We start from the raw sequence: 16,061 nt of genomic DNA on the forward strand, positions 1-16,061 counted from the left end.
TAATGCCTTTGAAAGGGCCTATAACTTGTAAACTTACACCAAGCTAGCAAGCAAGTGATTGATGGTGTCAGTATACATTGGAATTTGTTAATCTCAGTGACCATGGAAGGAGCACTGGAAATGTGAGGCCATCAGAGAGGGCTCATAGCACAGATGCGCAGAAAGCTACAAAGCACAGAAGAGATTTTGTATGAAATTCACTGCATTCTACATCAAGAGGCACTCTGTGGAAAATCAATAATGTTAGACAACGTCATGCAAATTGTTGTGCATACTGTAAACTATCTGAGGACACATGGGCTTACACATTGCCAGTTTTGGTAGTTCTTGGAGGAATTAGGAGACGAGGACAGCAACACACTTTACTATATTGAAGTAAGCTGTCTCAGTCCAGGTAAAATGCTGGAAAGATTTTTTGATTTATCTACATCTACATCCATACTCCACAAGCCACCCGATGGTGTGTGGCGGAGGGTACCCTGAGTATCTCTATCGGTTCTCCCTTCTATTCCAGTCTCTTATTGTTCGTGGAAAGGAGGATTGTCGGTATGCTTCTGTGTGGGCTCTAATCTCTCTGACTTTATACTCGTGGTCTCTTCGCGAGATATAGATAGGAGGGAGCAATATACCGCTTGACTCTTCGGTGAAGGTATGTTCTCGAAACTTTAACAAAAGCCCGTACCGAGCTACTGAGCATCTCTCCCGCAGAGTCTTCCACTGGAGTTTATCTATCATCTCCGTAACACTTTTGCGGTTACTAAATGATCCTGTAACAAAGTGCGCTGCTTCCCGTTGGATCTTCTCTCTCTCTCCTATCAACCCTATCTGGTACGGAACCCACACTGCTGAGCAGTATTCAAGCAGTGGGCGAACAAGCGTACTGTAACCTGCTTCCTTTGTTTTCGGATTGCATTTCCTTAGGATTCTTCCAATGAATCTCAGTCTGGTATCTGCTTTACTGACTATCAACTTTATATGATCATTCCATTTTAAATCACTCCTAATGCGTACTCCCAGATAATTTATGGAATTAACTGCTTCCAGTTGCTGACCTGCTATTTTGTAGCTGAATGATAAGGGATCTATCTTTCTATGTATCTGCAGCACATTACACTTGTCTACATTGAGATTCAATTGCCATTCCCTGCACCATGCGTCAATTCGCTGCAGATTCTCCTGCATTTCGGTACAATTTTTCGTTGTTGCAACCTCTCGATACACCACAGCATCATCTGCAAAAAGCCTCAGTGAACTTCTTATGTCATCCACCAGGTCATTTGTGTATATTGTGAATAGCAACGGTCCTATGACACTCCCCTGCGGCACACCTGAAATCACTTTTACTTCGGAAGACTTCTCTCCACTGAGAATGACATGCTGCGTTCTGTTATCTAGGAACTCTCCAATCCAATCACACAACTGGTCTGATAGTCCGTATGCTCTTCCTTTGTTCATTAAACGACTGTGGGGAACTGTGTCAAAACGCCTTGCTGAAGTCAAGAAACACGGCATCTACCTGTGAACCTGTGTCTATGGCCCTCTGAGTCTCGTGGACGAATAGCGCGAGCTGGGTTTCACACGACCGTCTTTTTCGAAACCCATGCTGATTCTAAAAGAGTAGATTTCTAGTCTCCAGAAAAGTCATTATACTTTAACATTTAGTATTTCGGCCTTTAGTCTGTCATCCTCTGTTTCAGTACCATTTTGGTCACAGAGTGTCTGGACATTTTGTTTTGATCCACCTACCGCTTTGACATAGGACCAAAATTTCTTAGGATTTTCTGCCAAATCAGTACATAGAACTTTACTTTCGAATTCACTGAACGCCTCTCGCATAGCCCTCCTCACACTACATTTCGCTTCGCGTAATTTTTGTTTGTCTGCAAGGCTTTGGCTATGTTTATGTTTGCTGTGAAGTTCCCTTTGCTTCAGCAGCAGTTTTCTGACTCGGTGGTTGTACCACGGTTGCTCTTTTCCATCTCTTACGATCTTGCTTGGCACATACTCATCTAACGCATATTGTACGATGGTTTTGAACTTTGTCCACTGATCCTCAACACTATCTGTACTTGAGACCAAACTTTTGTGTTGAGACGTCAGGTACTCTGCAATCTGCCTTTTGTCACTTATGCTAAACAGAAAAATCTTCCTACCATTTTTAAGATCGCTGATTCCCTGTTCTACATTAACTGATTCAAATAGTTCGGGTCTGTTTGCCACCAGAAGGTTTAATATGTTATCGCCACGAGTCAGTTCTCTGTTTAACAGCTCAAGGTAGTTTTCAGATAAAGCACTTGAAAAAATTTCACTGGATTCTTCTTCCCTGCCGCCCGTTATGAACGTTTGAGTCTCTCAGACTATATTCGGCAAATTAAAATCTACACCCAGAACTATAACATGGTGGAAAATCTACTCCAAATATTTTCCAAATTATTTTTCAGGTGCTCAGCCACAACAGCTGCTGAGCCCGGGGGTCTATAGAGACATCCAATTACCTTGTCTGAGCCTGCTTCAACCGTGACCTTCACCCAAATAATTTCACAATTCGGATATCTGTCAATTTCCTTCGATACTATTGCACTTCTTATAGCTATAAACACGCCTCCCCCTTCATTGTCCAGCCTGTCTCTGCGGTATACATTCCAATCTGAGTTTAGGATTTCATTACTGTTTACGTCTGGTTTCAGCCAACGTTCTGTCCCTAGTACTATATGGGCGTTGTGACCGTTTATTAATGAGAGCAGTTCTGGGACCTTTCTATAGACGCTCCTGCAGTTTACTATTAGCACATTAATATTGTTATTCCCTGTTGCATTTTGTCTACTCCCGCCTTGCCGCGTCTCAGGAGGTGTCTTGTCGGGCCTAGGGAGGGAATTCTCTAACCTAAAAAACCCCCATGTGCACTCCACACGTACTCCGCTATCCTTGTAGCCACTTCCGGCGTGTAGTGCACGCCTGACCTATTCAGGGGAGACCCTACATTTCTCCACCCGATAGCGGACGTCGAGAAATTTGCACCCCAGGTCTCCACAGAATCGTCTGAGCCCCTGGTTTAAGCCTTCCACTCGGCTCCAAACCAGAGGACCGCGATCGGTTCCGGGAACGATACTACAAATAATTAGCTCTGATTCCACCCCGTGAGCAAGGCTTTCCGCCTTCACCAATTCCGCCAACCACCTGTACGAACTGAGGATGACCTCTGAACCCAGACGGCAGGAGTCATTGGTGCCGACATGAGCAATAATTTGCAGACGGGTGCACCCAGTGCCTTCTATCGCCGCCGGTAGGGCCTCCTCCACATCTCAGATGAGACCCCCCCCGCAAGCAGACAGAGTGAACACTGGCCTCCTTCCCAGACCTTTCCACTATTTCCCTAAGGGGGCTCCATCACCTGCCTAACGTTGGAGCTCCCAATAACTAATAAACCCCTCCCCCCGTGTGCCTGCTTGGACCTTGCTGAAGGAGCAGCCACGTGTCCACTCACAGGCAGAGCGGGCGATGCCACACGGCCAGCCTCCACATTTACCCTCCGCCTCGTGCGCCGCGAACGCCGCTGAACCCGCCACTCCCCTTGGGGAGTGGGTGGCCCAACCGCGCCCGGTACCCGCGAAGATGTCTCGACAGCAGGGACAGTGGGTGAAGCATGCAACACTTGGGGTGTACCTTGCAACGCACCAGGCTCCCCACTGCTGCTACACTCCGAGGCAGCAGCCTGAAGACGGCTGACTGCGGCCATCAATACGTTCAGCTGTTCGCCAACAGTGGCCAGCTCCTCCTGCGTCCATACACCGCAGTCTCACATCCTATCCAGCTTAAGAAATCAAGTTACTGTAGAGAGTTTATCAACTTTTAACTAGACTGCTAATTCACTAAAGATGGCTGATTATTGACTAAACTGTGATTGCTAACCACTTCTTGTAGAAAACAATGAAAATAGCACTACCTGTCTCTGAACTGTATTCAAAACAAACACAAAATCTATGGAACACTATTAATAGCACTCGACAATTAAAGCTTCCTAAAAGCAAAAACACACGGAAGAAGAAGCGACAAGTAAGAAAGACACAGTTAATACTTAAATTAAGGTAGCTCGCTGCACAGCAGACGTGAAGCAGATGACGGTTAGGGCGACACTGTTTATGTTTGGCTGTAGTACATTTCTTATTTGAAAAGGGAAAGAGTGAATCAAAATTGGAAGACCCGTGTCCATTTCTCGTGGACATTATGTCTCACATGAAAATAATTTCTGACATGTTGCAAATAGTAAATGCTTATGAAAGGAAGCTTGCTTTTTGGGGGATCCAAATATTGTCCGAAAACACTGCACATTTACCTACCATTGGTTTGGTCCATGCACGTGCTAGATTTCAAGAATACACTTCAATAAATGTAAAAATTAAAGAGCAATTCCGAGCACTATTTGTCGATGTTATGAGTGTGTCTCCTATCACTCACTGTTTTGCAAGGCTGTTTTCAGCATCAGTTGAAGATGATCCAAATCATCTACAGATGAGACTGACGGACCTGCAGTGCAACACATGGCTCAAGGGCAAGTGCTTTGCAATATAAAGTACAAAAGAATTCCACGAAAATTTTCCACAGCAAGAATTTCCATGCCTGCAAAGCTGCGAGAGTTATATCCATGTTCGCATCTACTAATGTGTGTGAAAGATTTTTCTTCATAATACAAATGGATAACTTGAGATCTCAATAAAGTATTTGTGACGAAAATCTTTGCAAGTGCTTACGTTTATCAATGTGCCACGTTTTTATGCCCAATATTAACTTTAGCATTTTTCATCACCAATGATAAATGTATTTCGGATTTCATTCTCTTTCTAATTTAAAACTGTTGTTTACTTATTGTGCCTCATACTGCTCTAAGTTACATAGGTGAACAGCATTATCTGAAAAATTATTCTTCAATTATTGAGACATGTCTTATACTCTTGCCATGAAGGATATTTAGGTACCTGATGTGGGCATAAAACCAACCTGGCATATTTATGCACAATTTGCTTCTTTGTTTTAAAACTGACGTTTGCGGTAGGGCGATGGAATAACAAGGTATCTTCGACAATTACGTGGTCTAAGGCAAACAAGGGGAAAACTGAATCTGCACAGTCGAATAGGGATTTGAATCACAACCCTACCAAAAGCAAACCCAGAGTCCTAACACTGTGCTACCTCAATTGGTTCCATAGACTGGAAAGAGAAGGGAAGCAATGAAATGTTTCTTGGTGGACTATAAATCATTTGAGAAGTAAACAAACTGCTGAAAAGTGGAGGCATTGAGTCGCACCTAGGCACATAAATATTCTAGCTTTTGAAGCTAAAAACATTATCAGTACTGTTTACATGCCAACCTTTGACTCAGCCCTTCAACAATAAGGTGAAAAGCAAATGACAGTAGCCCAAACACCTTCTACAGTACACTGTTCAGTGGTCTATGAAGTATCTTTGCTTATAAACAGGTACACATCACTTAAGTAAGGATACAGCTTTTTAAAAAGATTGCAAAAATAGTAAAAATAGTAATAGTTGTGGGCAACTGACAAGGAAATTCATGGTGCTGTACTTAAAAGAGACTGAGAAGGCTTCGCTAAATTGTGAAGTACAAAATGGACAGGTAAGTCATGTCTACAGCCAATAGCTGAAGTGTCACACTATGAAGTGTATAACAACAGAAAAATTCTCACTAGAGGCCAATGATTAGCTTTCTGTATCTGAGACTCAATACCACCTGTACCCAGATATTCTATGGTCAATAGAATGCAATGTATTCTGCAAGATGATCATACAGTTTTGGTATAGACAACAACAACAACACTATAATATTACGTTGAACAACAGTCCACTCAATCCAGGACACTTACAGTACCGGAAGGAAAGAAGGAAAGAAAGAAAGAAAGAAAGAAAGAAAGAAAGAAAGAAAGAAAGAAGAGTAGGGTTTAACATCCTGTTGACAATGAAGCCAATGGAGATGGATGGTGTTGGAAAAGAGACCAACAATTTGACAATATAGGTGACTTACTGAATTTACACATTGGCAGTTTAGAACTGGGCAATGTCATATGTAGTAAATGGTGCCAAATTTTATAATTTGGAACAATTTGGAACAATAACAATTTGGAACAATAACTTTGATGACATATGATCAGGAGACAAAACGGATAGCATTGATGATGCCACTGTTATACGGAAGTGAGTCACCATTATGCTACTCCAGAAATATACATTCCATTTGATTCCAAACTGTGTCAAATGGCAGTCTAACACATTTTGTACATCGAGATGTCCAAGGAAAGTGTGGGTTAAGGATTGCCACAAAGGATGAGTAGCACTGCCGTATGTCCTTGGAGTTGTGCAAGAAACAGGAGCCAATACTAAGACTTTTTCTTAAATTCAGTTTTGTTATTCTCTTGTAATAAATTTAAAAGATATGAGAAATGATTTTCACTGACTACACTGGTACTAGTTGAAATATTACTGCTGTATTTATGTACTTGTATTATTGCAAATAAAACGTAGTGCCTCAGAGTTAATAGCACTCCAAATCAAAAATTTCTTGCTGGCACTTCGGACCAGTCAGTTCCTCATATGGCACCTAGAACTTTATTAATAAATTATTTATTTTCTAATTTGTCTCATTTTTTGCAGTGATGAGGCGAGCAGAATAATTCCATAATATCTTTAGAATGTTTTGGATACAAATAAGTTATGTACCAAAAGAGAGTTTTTTTTTTTTATTATAGTGACAATTGTGAGATTTGGCACTTACGAAGGACACTCTGGAAGTAAGTTTTGCCACTGGTTTTGAAAGAGAATATGGTACAACTGGTGACACAAACACTTGTTTGTGACACACTCGTTGCTGGTTCAACAACAGAAGGAGCATTAGTGGAGGAGGGATGATGCATGCACACAGTGCAGGAGAAGAGAGTGTAGCAGCAGACCAGTGTGCCAGATGTTATTCAAGTACATTTCGCAGTGCCACACGGACATGTACTGATAACATGATCACCAATGGAAATGTCCGCTGTTATCTGGTATGAATAGGCATATGGGGCCAGTGTGCCTGCCTTCCATGAAAGACTACAGTTCGCGTATGATGTCATGTCTCGTCAAATGGTTGGTTGGAGACGGAGATATTTTACCACACGGCCTACAGTCCTAATCTTGCCCCCACCAGACTTTCACCTGTTTCCTGCATTGAAAGCTGCACTCTCAGGACATCAGTTCCAAACCAATTCTGAGGTAGAGCAGGATGTGCGACACTTCCTCGCATTGCAGGGCACAGATTTTTAGCAGAGTGGTTTCTTGAAATTGATTGCACGCTATGACAAATGTCTCAATATCAGTGGTGACTATGTTGACAAATAGTGTAAGGTGTATAGTTCATGATACAATGGTGTATTTGTTTTTGGCAATAATGTTTCTATGTGGAAAAACAATGACACCACTTACTTTTGGAAACACTTGACATTTCCACTCTCCAAATGTACTCTTAAGGCTATTTTGGAAAAAAAGAGTGACACAGATGCTTTAAATATTGACAATGCAGGTATAAACTATGTTTAATGACATACAGGAAATCCTTTACAAATGATTAACTGAAATGTGCACGAGTCTTATTCTCTTACTAATACACTACCCAAGCAGAAGATGCTAGAGTATGACAGCATGATAAATGTAATCTGGGATGTGTATTTCTGAGAAATTTTAAAATGACTTCAGTGAAATATAGTTTGACAGCCAGATTCTAACTTCTAACAATGGATAGCAATGCTAATATATTTAATATTAGCTTGCCAGTGCTTAAGAACCTCCCTGGCTTTCTTTTCCATTGTTAATACGGAGATCACAAGGAGAAAGAACAATGAAATTTAACGAAACCAGATAAACTTTGAAATAACTCTGAACAAAGCCACAATTTGTGACTGTAATTAAAAATAAACTGTTAACAAGTACTATTGCACAATGGATGCAGTCAGCTGGTGAATTGTTCCCAAAGGAATGATATATTATTTGGCAAGAAGTGCTGCTTTGACTGTTAGTGATGATGCATAAAGAAATTTGTACTGCATATTCTTATGCGAAACTGATCACATATAGAACATAATGTTAAAATTAGGTGATCTGGAGGGTAAAGGGAGGTGCAGTCATCAAAATTTTTGTCAGGCAACACCATAATGGCACTAGTAAAGCATTGTCATCTTAAAGAAACAAATTTTGCAACATAGGATGCAGTCAGCAAAAAGTCGGCACATTCGTAAATCTTAATTCATCACTGAATAATAAGATCAGATCAATGGGCTACAATGTAACAGAGACTCTACTAACACAAGGCAAAAGCCACATTTAATAGCAAGTTTGTTTAATGCAGAACTGCCTTTGGGCATCTTACATTTATGAAGTTCAACTATTGGTGCAAACAAAATGAAAAATGATGAATTGGATGACATTACCTTTCAAAACATAATATACATGGTTTGGCACCATTTGAAGTGGACTAATAAATAACTGGCACAGTTCAGATATGTGGCAATCGCAGCACAGCAGTGGAACATACAGTCTGCACCATTAATGTTTGACTACACTTACAGACATATGTCGTATGAGAAAGTGACTGAGCTCTGATGTATGTTCTGTTGAGTTGATTCTAGGGTTCCTTGTGACAATGACATGCACATTTGGGAATACTGCAAACTGAAAGCTACTTGTATTAGCATTAGCTAGCTAGTGGATATTAAGAACCTCTATGGCTGTCTTTTCCATTGTTAATATGGAGATCACAAGGAGAAAGAAGAATGAAATTTAACAAAAACTGATAAACCTTTCAAATAACTGCAAACAGATCTTCCTCACCTACACACTGTTGCTTTTAATATAAGTAACACACTGGCAGTCGTGAACGTACTTTCTACACTTAACTGCAATGCAACTAACTGAACCCACTAAAGGTCATAGGGTTATGCAAGTTTGTCTCACCTACATTTGTACCAAACACCATCTAGTACATTAGAGACTAGCTTCATTCACTGCAAAAACTGAATAGTTATGGAAGATTTATGAACAATGTTCGCATTTCACAAAAGGTGCCATGTTCTGTAAAATTGTTATTTCCATTATTATGATAACCACTTGTATGTTAAAACATGGTTACATGTTTATATTTGCAATTTAATAATTAGTACAAATTAAATTGATTATATGACAGAACAGACTCACCTGCAGGTATTCTACAATACTAATTCAATATTGTTTTCGAGATCTGTCAGTCTCACAAGAGATTTACCTGAAAAACATAAAAATTTGGAGTTACTTCCCAACTATATAAAATTCTAATCTGAAGCCTTTCATATGTAATTAAAATGTATAGTTACTGTTTTATGAAGTACTACATAGAAATTATGCATGTTGGAGAGTAGAATGTATAGTCTCATATAACTGCATACAAAGAGACTCAATACAGTACAGTGCAGTGCACAGTTATGAACACACTGTAGTCTCTTACAGACACTCAAAATAGTAACAAATTAAATTAAAAATAGTACTGAATTCAACTGACAGTATGTTAAACATGCACTGGGAAGATCAAATTACTTCAAGTGAAACAACATACTATACAGTACTATATCTCTCTTGCTCATGTCAGAAAGTTTACAATATTGCTTGACCTTTATAACAGTTGATAGCATTCACTTTTAATTCCCTTACATTATACTTAATATCAAAGTTGTGCGTCCAAATTTATAAGCAGCATGTTAGCTTTTTACAAGCACAAATTAGAGCTTCAAAAATACTTGTCATACTATCAAATGAATGCATTTAATTATTTAAAAAATATTTTTATTCAAACAAGAGACATATAAGAAGTCATACATCTGATTAGTATTCAGAAAAAAGTACAGGTGCAGAAAACTATTTCGAAGCTCACTTTTAGTTCAGTTTGCCAAGAAAATACTTCGGTTATGAAGTTAGCCCTGCAGGTATAAGATATACTTTTTACACATTTGGCACTAAATTCACAATTAGCTTGTGTAGGAGCCAAAGGAATAGTTTTAAGATGTTGGCTGAAGTGTTTATCATCAAATGATATGTTATTTTCAAAATAGAACTGTTTGTAGTAAAGGCAATACAACATCAGTATAATCACTTGAATTACATATAATGGAAAGCATTATATAATTTATCATCTCAGCAAGTAATTAGAGGTTTAGTTCCACTGATCAGGAATCAGTACCTAATTGAGAGAAACATAAAAGAATGTCATCTAAGTTCCAACAGATGTTGTGGGTTGTTCTGTGATGCAGATTTTTAAGTACAAAGCAATAATGTTATGATGTTAAACCCTAATCTTAATTCCTTCAAATTGTGGATGACTTACAGAGAAATACATGTCCTTTTTCCTCCATTAAAGAAGAATCTGATGTTTCCAGCAGCTAGGTGTAAATTTTTTACTTATTGTTTGTGTAATTTTTTTAAATCAATTGTTCTATGAGTTGTGCCATTATTGGTCAGCCCATTTTGTCTGCATCCTTTTTATACAGTGTACTATAGGATGACTGACAAAGGTGTCTAAAATAATTAAAGCCATGGGCGTATCAGAAGAAAGAAATAGTTATTTTACATGAACGAATTATGAGAAATCTTTGTGAAAGAGGGCTGTCACACTTTTTGGATACTCGCCGAAAATAAATGTAGAAGTGAAATTTTTTAAGCCAGCTGATTTTTGAGTACCATTCTATCAATGTGAATGAGATGTGGTCCATACCAGAAATAAAACTATATATACTTTCTTCCATGTTAATCAACATCATCCATTGTTGCAACACAGTTGGCAATTCCTTTGTTTGCAAGATCATTTTTTTTATTTTTTTATTTTTTTTAGCAGTCTACTGTGTGTACACCAGACTACCGGATTGCCAACTATCCTAAATTGTACGATTTAAATAGTAGTTTTTGGAATTGTGTGACATATATTGAATTTCTAAGCAAAGATTGGACTAGCTCTTTTGCTCCTTTTGCTTGTTTTTCTTGAGAGACTTGAGTATATTTTGGTGTAAGACAATACATGTTTGTTCAATGATGACTGTAAAGGTTTGTTCTGTAATAACTTATTTTTTGCAGTGTACACTGCTCAGTGTAAAGAACACCTTTCCTGTGCTGTTATTTTCTCACATTAATTTCTCAGGTTCAATGTTTTAGATGTGAACATTGACTGGATATGAAATATGTGCACCTGCAAGTCCACAACTCGAATGATACTTCAGGGTTGTGCAGAAAGCATTATATGGCCATATTCTGTGGATGCCTCCAAATAAGCATGCTTGTTAAAGCCAGCACATACAGAAAACTAGGGATATTCAGATTTTTTAAAAATCTTGTTGTGGAGAATATGTGTGTTCTGTGTGCCACAAATAATAAATAAGGGAACTGTGTTTACTATTAAAATGACCAAAACATCTTCACTTTTTGATTTCTTTGATATGGTCCTCACAGCCCATATAAATTAATTGACATCATTTTCCTTTATTTGACTGTAGTTATTTGAGAAAAGTCTGTGCATCTAACAAAATCAGTTGATTTTGGCCTCTAAGGTCATTTTCAAGTGATCTATATGTGCAGATAATTCAGAAAAACTGAATTGGATTCACAATATGGGTTGGCAGCTAATACATATATGTACAGTTGCAGATGTACCGTATTTACTCGAATCCAAGCCGCTCTTTTTTCCGGTTTTTGTAATCCAAAAAACTGCCTGCGGCTTAGAATCGAGTGCAAAGTAAGCGGAAGTTCTGAAAAATGTTGGTAGGTGCCGCTACAACTAAATTCTGCTGTCGAATATATGTAGCGCTACAGAGGCTTGCTTTGCAAGCACAAAGATAAATACTGGCACCAAAACTTCTGATTCAGTAAAAAAAAAGTGGAAGACGAGCTTTTTTGGTCCGCCCCGAGTTTTGACCACTGCATTTTCATACATTATCCAACGAAGTAAATACAAATTCCGTATTGTCTTCTTCGAATGTAGCAGCATTTCAATGTATTACGAAAATCTGACTGGCAAGACTGTTTGGGGTTTTTGTCAATATGGCCAACTCTACATTCTGAATTTTTTCCTACCTGTGAGAAGAGATGGTTGCTAATAGGAACTTTTATGTATTGTGAACCACATGCAGTATTCTCTTCACCATAAGAATAATACGAATATAAACATTTTTCCATGTATTCTTTCGTATTTGCTGCTATCTCATTTAAATCCTGTCTTCCTAATAAACTACGAAACTAGAGTGAGACAACAACAAACGCGGAAGAATACACATATCGTGTCATGTTTATATTCGTATTATTCTTATACCTAATACTGATACAGTCAGAAATGAAGCACGGCAATTGACTAGATTTTTAAATCTAAGATGACTAATTTCTGTGCAGAATGTAATGTACTGAAGAGGCGTCTGCAAAGATTTTCAAACGGAGAAAAATTTTCGCTTAACTCTCGTTCAGAACATCTTCTGCCATACGCAGTCTATTATTTGGTTCTTGTTGATCATTATCAAAGAAAGCAGCAGTGTAAGTAACAACAAATAGCAGTCTCTAGCCATTGTTTTGCTTATGAGACAATCCCCCCCCCCCTCTCTCTCTCTCTTTTGTTTTTCATTGTAAGCGGTGGTAGCGCGCACAAAATCAAGCCATGCCGCGAGCGGCGACATGTCGAAAACACTCGTTATCAGAATGCGACAAACAATGCATGACACAGTACAGTAATGCATTTTCAGCTTAGAGTGACGTAAACACCTATAACAAAGAGAACGGCACTTATGAGATCAAAGAAAAATAAGCAATCAATTCAAACCAGATGAAGCATGTGAAAAAGGAAGGGTACCCGTATAAGTACCGACGCAGCGCCTGATGCATACCAATGGCTACCTGGTAAAGCTTAACTGCTAAGCTTACGACTCGAACCAAACTACTGTAGCTGTATTGTCCATTCATTCGACCTAAATTGTGTCTCATATTAAAACGAGACCAAGTTTGTTTCGATTTGGAGATGCGGCCCAAAACTTCTCTCTCGCTTTGAATTTCGAGTCTCAAATTTCAGGTGCGGCTTAGATTCGAGTAAATACGGTAGTTTGTACTTCACATGCAGTTTTCTAAGGTATATGTATGTTTCTACATATTTATTGATAACTTACAAATTCTCACAGAAACTAAAATCAGTTCTTGTGCTGGTCATACAGAGTTTCTTATAGTAATTCTAGCCAGAGAAAGAAAAATGGTATACCATCATCTTCACCTTGTCACTTGTGCTGCCAAACCATATTTCATCTACTTGAGTGGTCTACGCCCATTAGTCTACAGCCCCCGAAGCTCCAGAAGTTTAATGATTGAAGGTGCCAGTCTGCAAATACTCCTGACATTGTTGTCCGATTTGGACAATGTAAACATAACCCTTCCATTTGCCGAACTATTAAAGTGACTACTGAAACAATAGAACTATATATAAGTCATCATGCATACTGTTATTTTCAACATTCTGTCTCTTCCACCTGTTAGTGCATATAAGGAATCTCAATAACTTTGGCAATTTTGTCTTCTATGTTCACTTCTCCCTTTTTGTGCTGTAATTGTAAATGCTTACAGAGACCTACTTTCAATAGTCTGGCAACATCTTTTCATTAAAGAGCCTACAAAAGTATTAATACGGTGTAAGTATGTATGTATGTATGTATGTATGTATGTATGTGCTTTGCAAGGTCTGCATTGACAAAATAGAAAAGGCTAGAGAATATGTACCGCATGTCTCTCCTAGGAGTCGGGTGAATTATCTCTGGTGTTTCGACCGATATTCGTTTGGTTTTTGCAGTATGTAGACTGAGTAACTCCATATGTACTATTAACCTTATGTTTCATGTGACAGCTTGTACAAACGTAAAAATGGTTTTTTTTTTCCTCATTACAAATAAAATGTATTTAAGTGCAATTTTCTGAGAGCAGTCCTAATTTATTCTAGTGCAACATTTGGTTGAATAATTTATGTATTAACAAGGACAGCAAAATACGAAGAATTAACAGCAGTCCAGCAGCAATTGAGTGTTACTGTTGCATGGTGGTAGCTAACAGCCGACATGATGTGGACCAGTACACAAAGTGGGGCGAGTGTGCTTATAGAAACTAAATCAGGCCATTCTAGAAGAAGAGAAATTGAAAATGCTATTTTCCCACGCTGTATTAATACTGTCTTGTCTCGTGCTGGCCTATGATGTGCTGTCTGCCTGCTACCATAATAAAGCACCACTACTGAGTATCTGTGGAGTACTAGTTATCCTTCATGTTTTTTGTATGTCATCATACATATTGTTAAACAAAATATTACACAAGACTAATTTCGGACTGCTGTACCCAGTGGTCACTTAAATTTCACTTCAAAAGCAGTTTATTTATTACAAGAAGCAAAAGGATAATTTCTGTTGAGATGAAGATCCCATGAAACAGTCTCTGGTAGAAAATGCACATGTCCATTCATCTTTTATTGGTAAAGATGATCATGCTTAAACCTGTGAATGATGATACTGAAGAGATTTCAAACACAAAACCAGAAAGTAAATGGGTGATGTGTATACCTGTATGCATTACGTTGCGTGTACTTATGCTCATAATGTGTGCTGTAAAACAGTGCTGCCAGTCGTAGGAAGGTGGCATTTGTGAAAATTGCTGTGACATTCAGGATGACTTGTAAATCAGAGTTGGATGCAGAGACTCTTAGCTTACTTTAGACACAAGCAAACTTCAGGTACCAAAACTGGTAGGTCCAAGTCTCCTGTATTGTTTCTGTAAAGAGTCGGCAATAATTTGCTAGAGTCTGTGACATCACCTGATTATCTCAGCATGACTTGGTTGTAGTGTTTAAACTGGAACAGTCATTTGAATCTTGTAATGAGAAAGTCAAATTCCAGGGTGCAAGTCACTTTTTTTTTTTTTTTTTTTTTGATAAGTAGCTTCTCTATGAATGACACAGCATACAGGATGCTGTGCAACATGAACTTGGCCGGTCTGGAGGATTCATATCAGATCACATTAACTCGGGGCGGCCAGAAATTCTACGCATATGCGGAGCTGCTGCAAGTGTGCAACTTCCTGGTCACTGTGTGCATGCTTGCCAGATGTGTAAACAGGGAGACACACAGAAGTGTATCAAAATAGGAAACTATGAGTTGAAACTATTGGGAGGAATTAATATAATAATTAAGTATTGGAATTTTTAAAATGTTAATTTTACTGTATGCTGAAAATAGCTGTCTCATAATTAAGTGAAAGAAAGGAGACTTACAATGTCAGTCAGCCATTTCTCTCACTTTTTTTTAGAAGAATCACTCCAGAGCAACATAAATCATTTGCTCCATTCAAACTTACAGGAGATATGTGATAATGAACTAATTTCATTTTCAATCCTGTTCCTCACTTAATATACCAACTATAATTTTCCAATTTCAAAAGTAGTAATCCTAATGTTATGCACTGAAGAGAGAGATTTAAGAAATTAAGCTTCAAAACTATATAATATAGGGTCTTACCAGTTGATAAACTCACTTTTCTGTTCAATACAGTACACCCTTAAAAACAGTTGTCAGTCACTGTTTGTACATTAGTGTCAACAATATTGTGAGGCACATTTAAAAGAAAGTCAATGACTGTATCAGTTTCTGATCTTACCTCGCAGCACCGGAGTATTGTTACTGTGCCTGACAAGTTTGTGTAGGGGCAAATCAGGCATACGCCTTCTCATTTCTGCAGCCAGACCTCGAGCAGGATTCCATGGCTTGTATTCCCTTAACTTGGTTTCCCTTTCATTCTGTATAATTTCCACAAGTGGTCTGGTTTCTACAATAGAGGATTCACCTGTTACCACATTCCAAGAGAAAACAACTCCTCCCTGGTACTGCTTCCTCTGTTGGAGTGGCCTAGATTGATGAATAAGAGGAACACAAATTACTAGTACTTTATGAACCATTAAGCAATATCATAGCACATACACCACATACCACTGCAATTATAAC

At 38.6% G+C, this 16,061-nt stretch overlaps 1 protein-coding gene across 1 annotated transcript in view; it reads right to left on the minus strand.

Annotated features, from left to right (window-relative positions):
• Positions 1 to 16,061, minus strand: part of LOC126298520 (uncharacterized) — a 128,525-nt gene that overhangs the window by 19,173 nt on the left and 93,291 nt on the right. The window contains exons 10-11 of the mRNA XM_049989878.1: positions 15,718 to 15,965; positions 9,232 to 9,298 (exon numbers count right to left, since the gene is read on the minus strand). Coding sequence (XP_049845835.1) covers positions 9,243 to 9,298; positions 15,718 to 15,965 — 304 coding nt within the window. The 3' untranslated portion in view covers positions 9,232 to 9,242. The remainder of the gene's footprint in view (positions 1 to 9,231; positions 9,299 to 15,717; positions 15,966 to 16,061) is intronic.

Source organism: Schistocerca gregaria, chromosome X (genome assembly GCF_023897955.1).
Source record: "Schistocerca gregaria isolate iqSchGreg1 chromosome X, iqSchGreg1.2, whole genome shotgun sequence".
Taxonomy (NCBI): domain Eukaryota; kingdom Metazoa; phylum Arthropoda; class Insecta; order Orthoptera; family Acrididae; genus Schistocerca; species Schistocerca gregaria.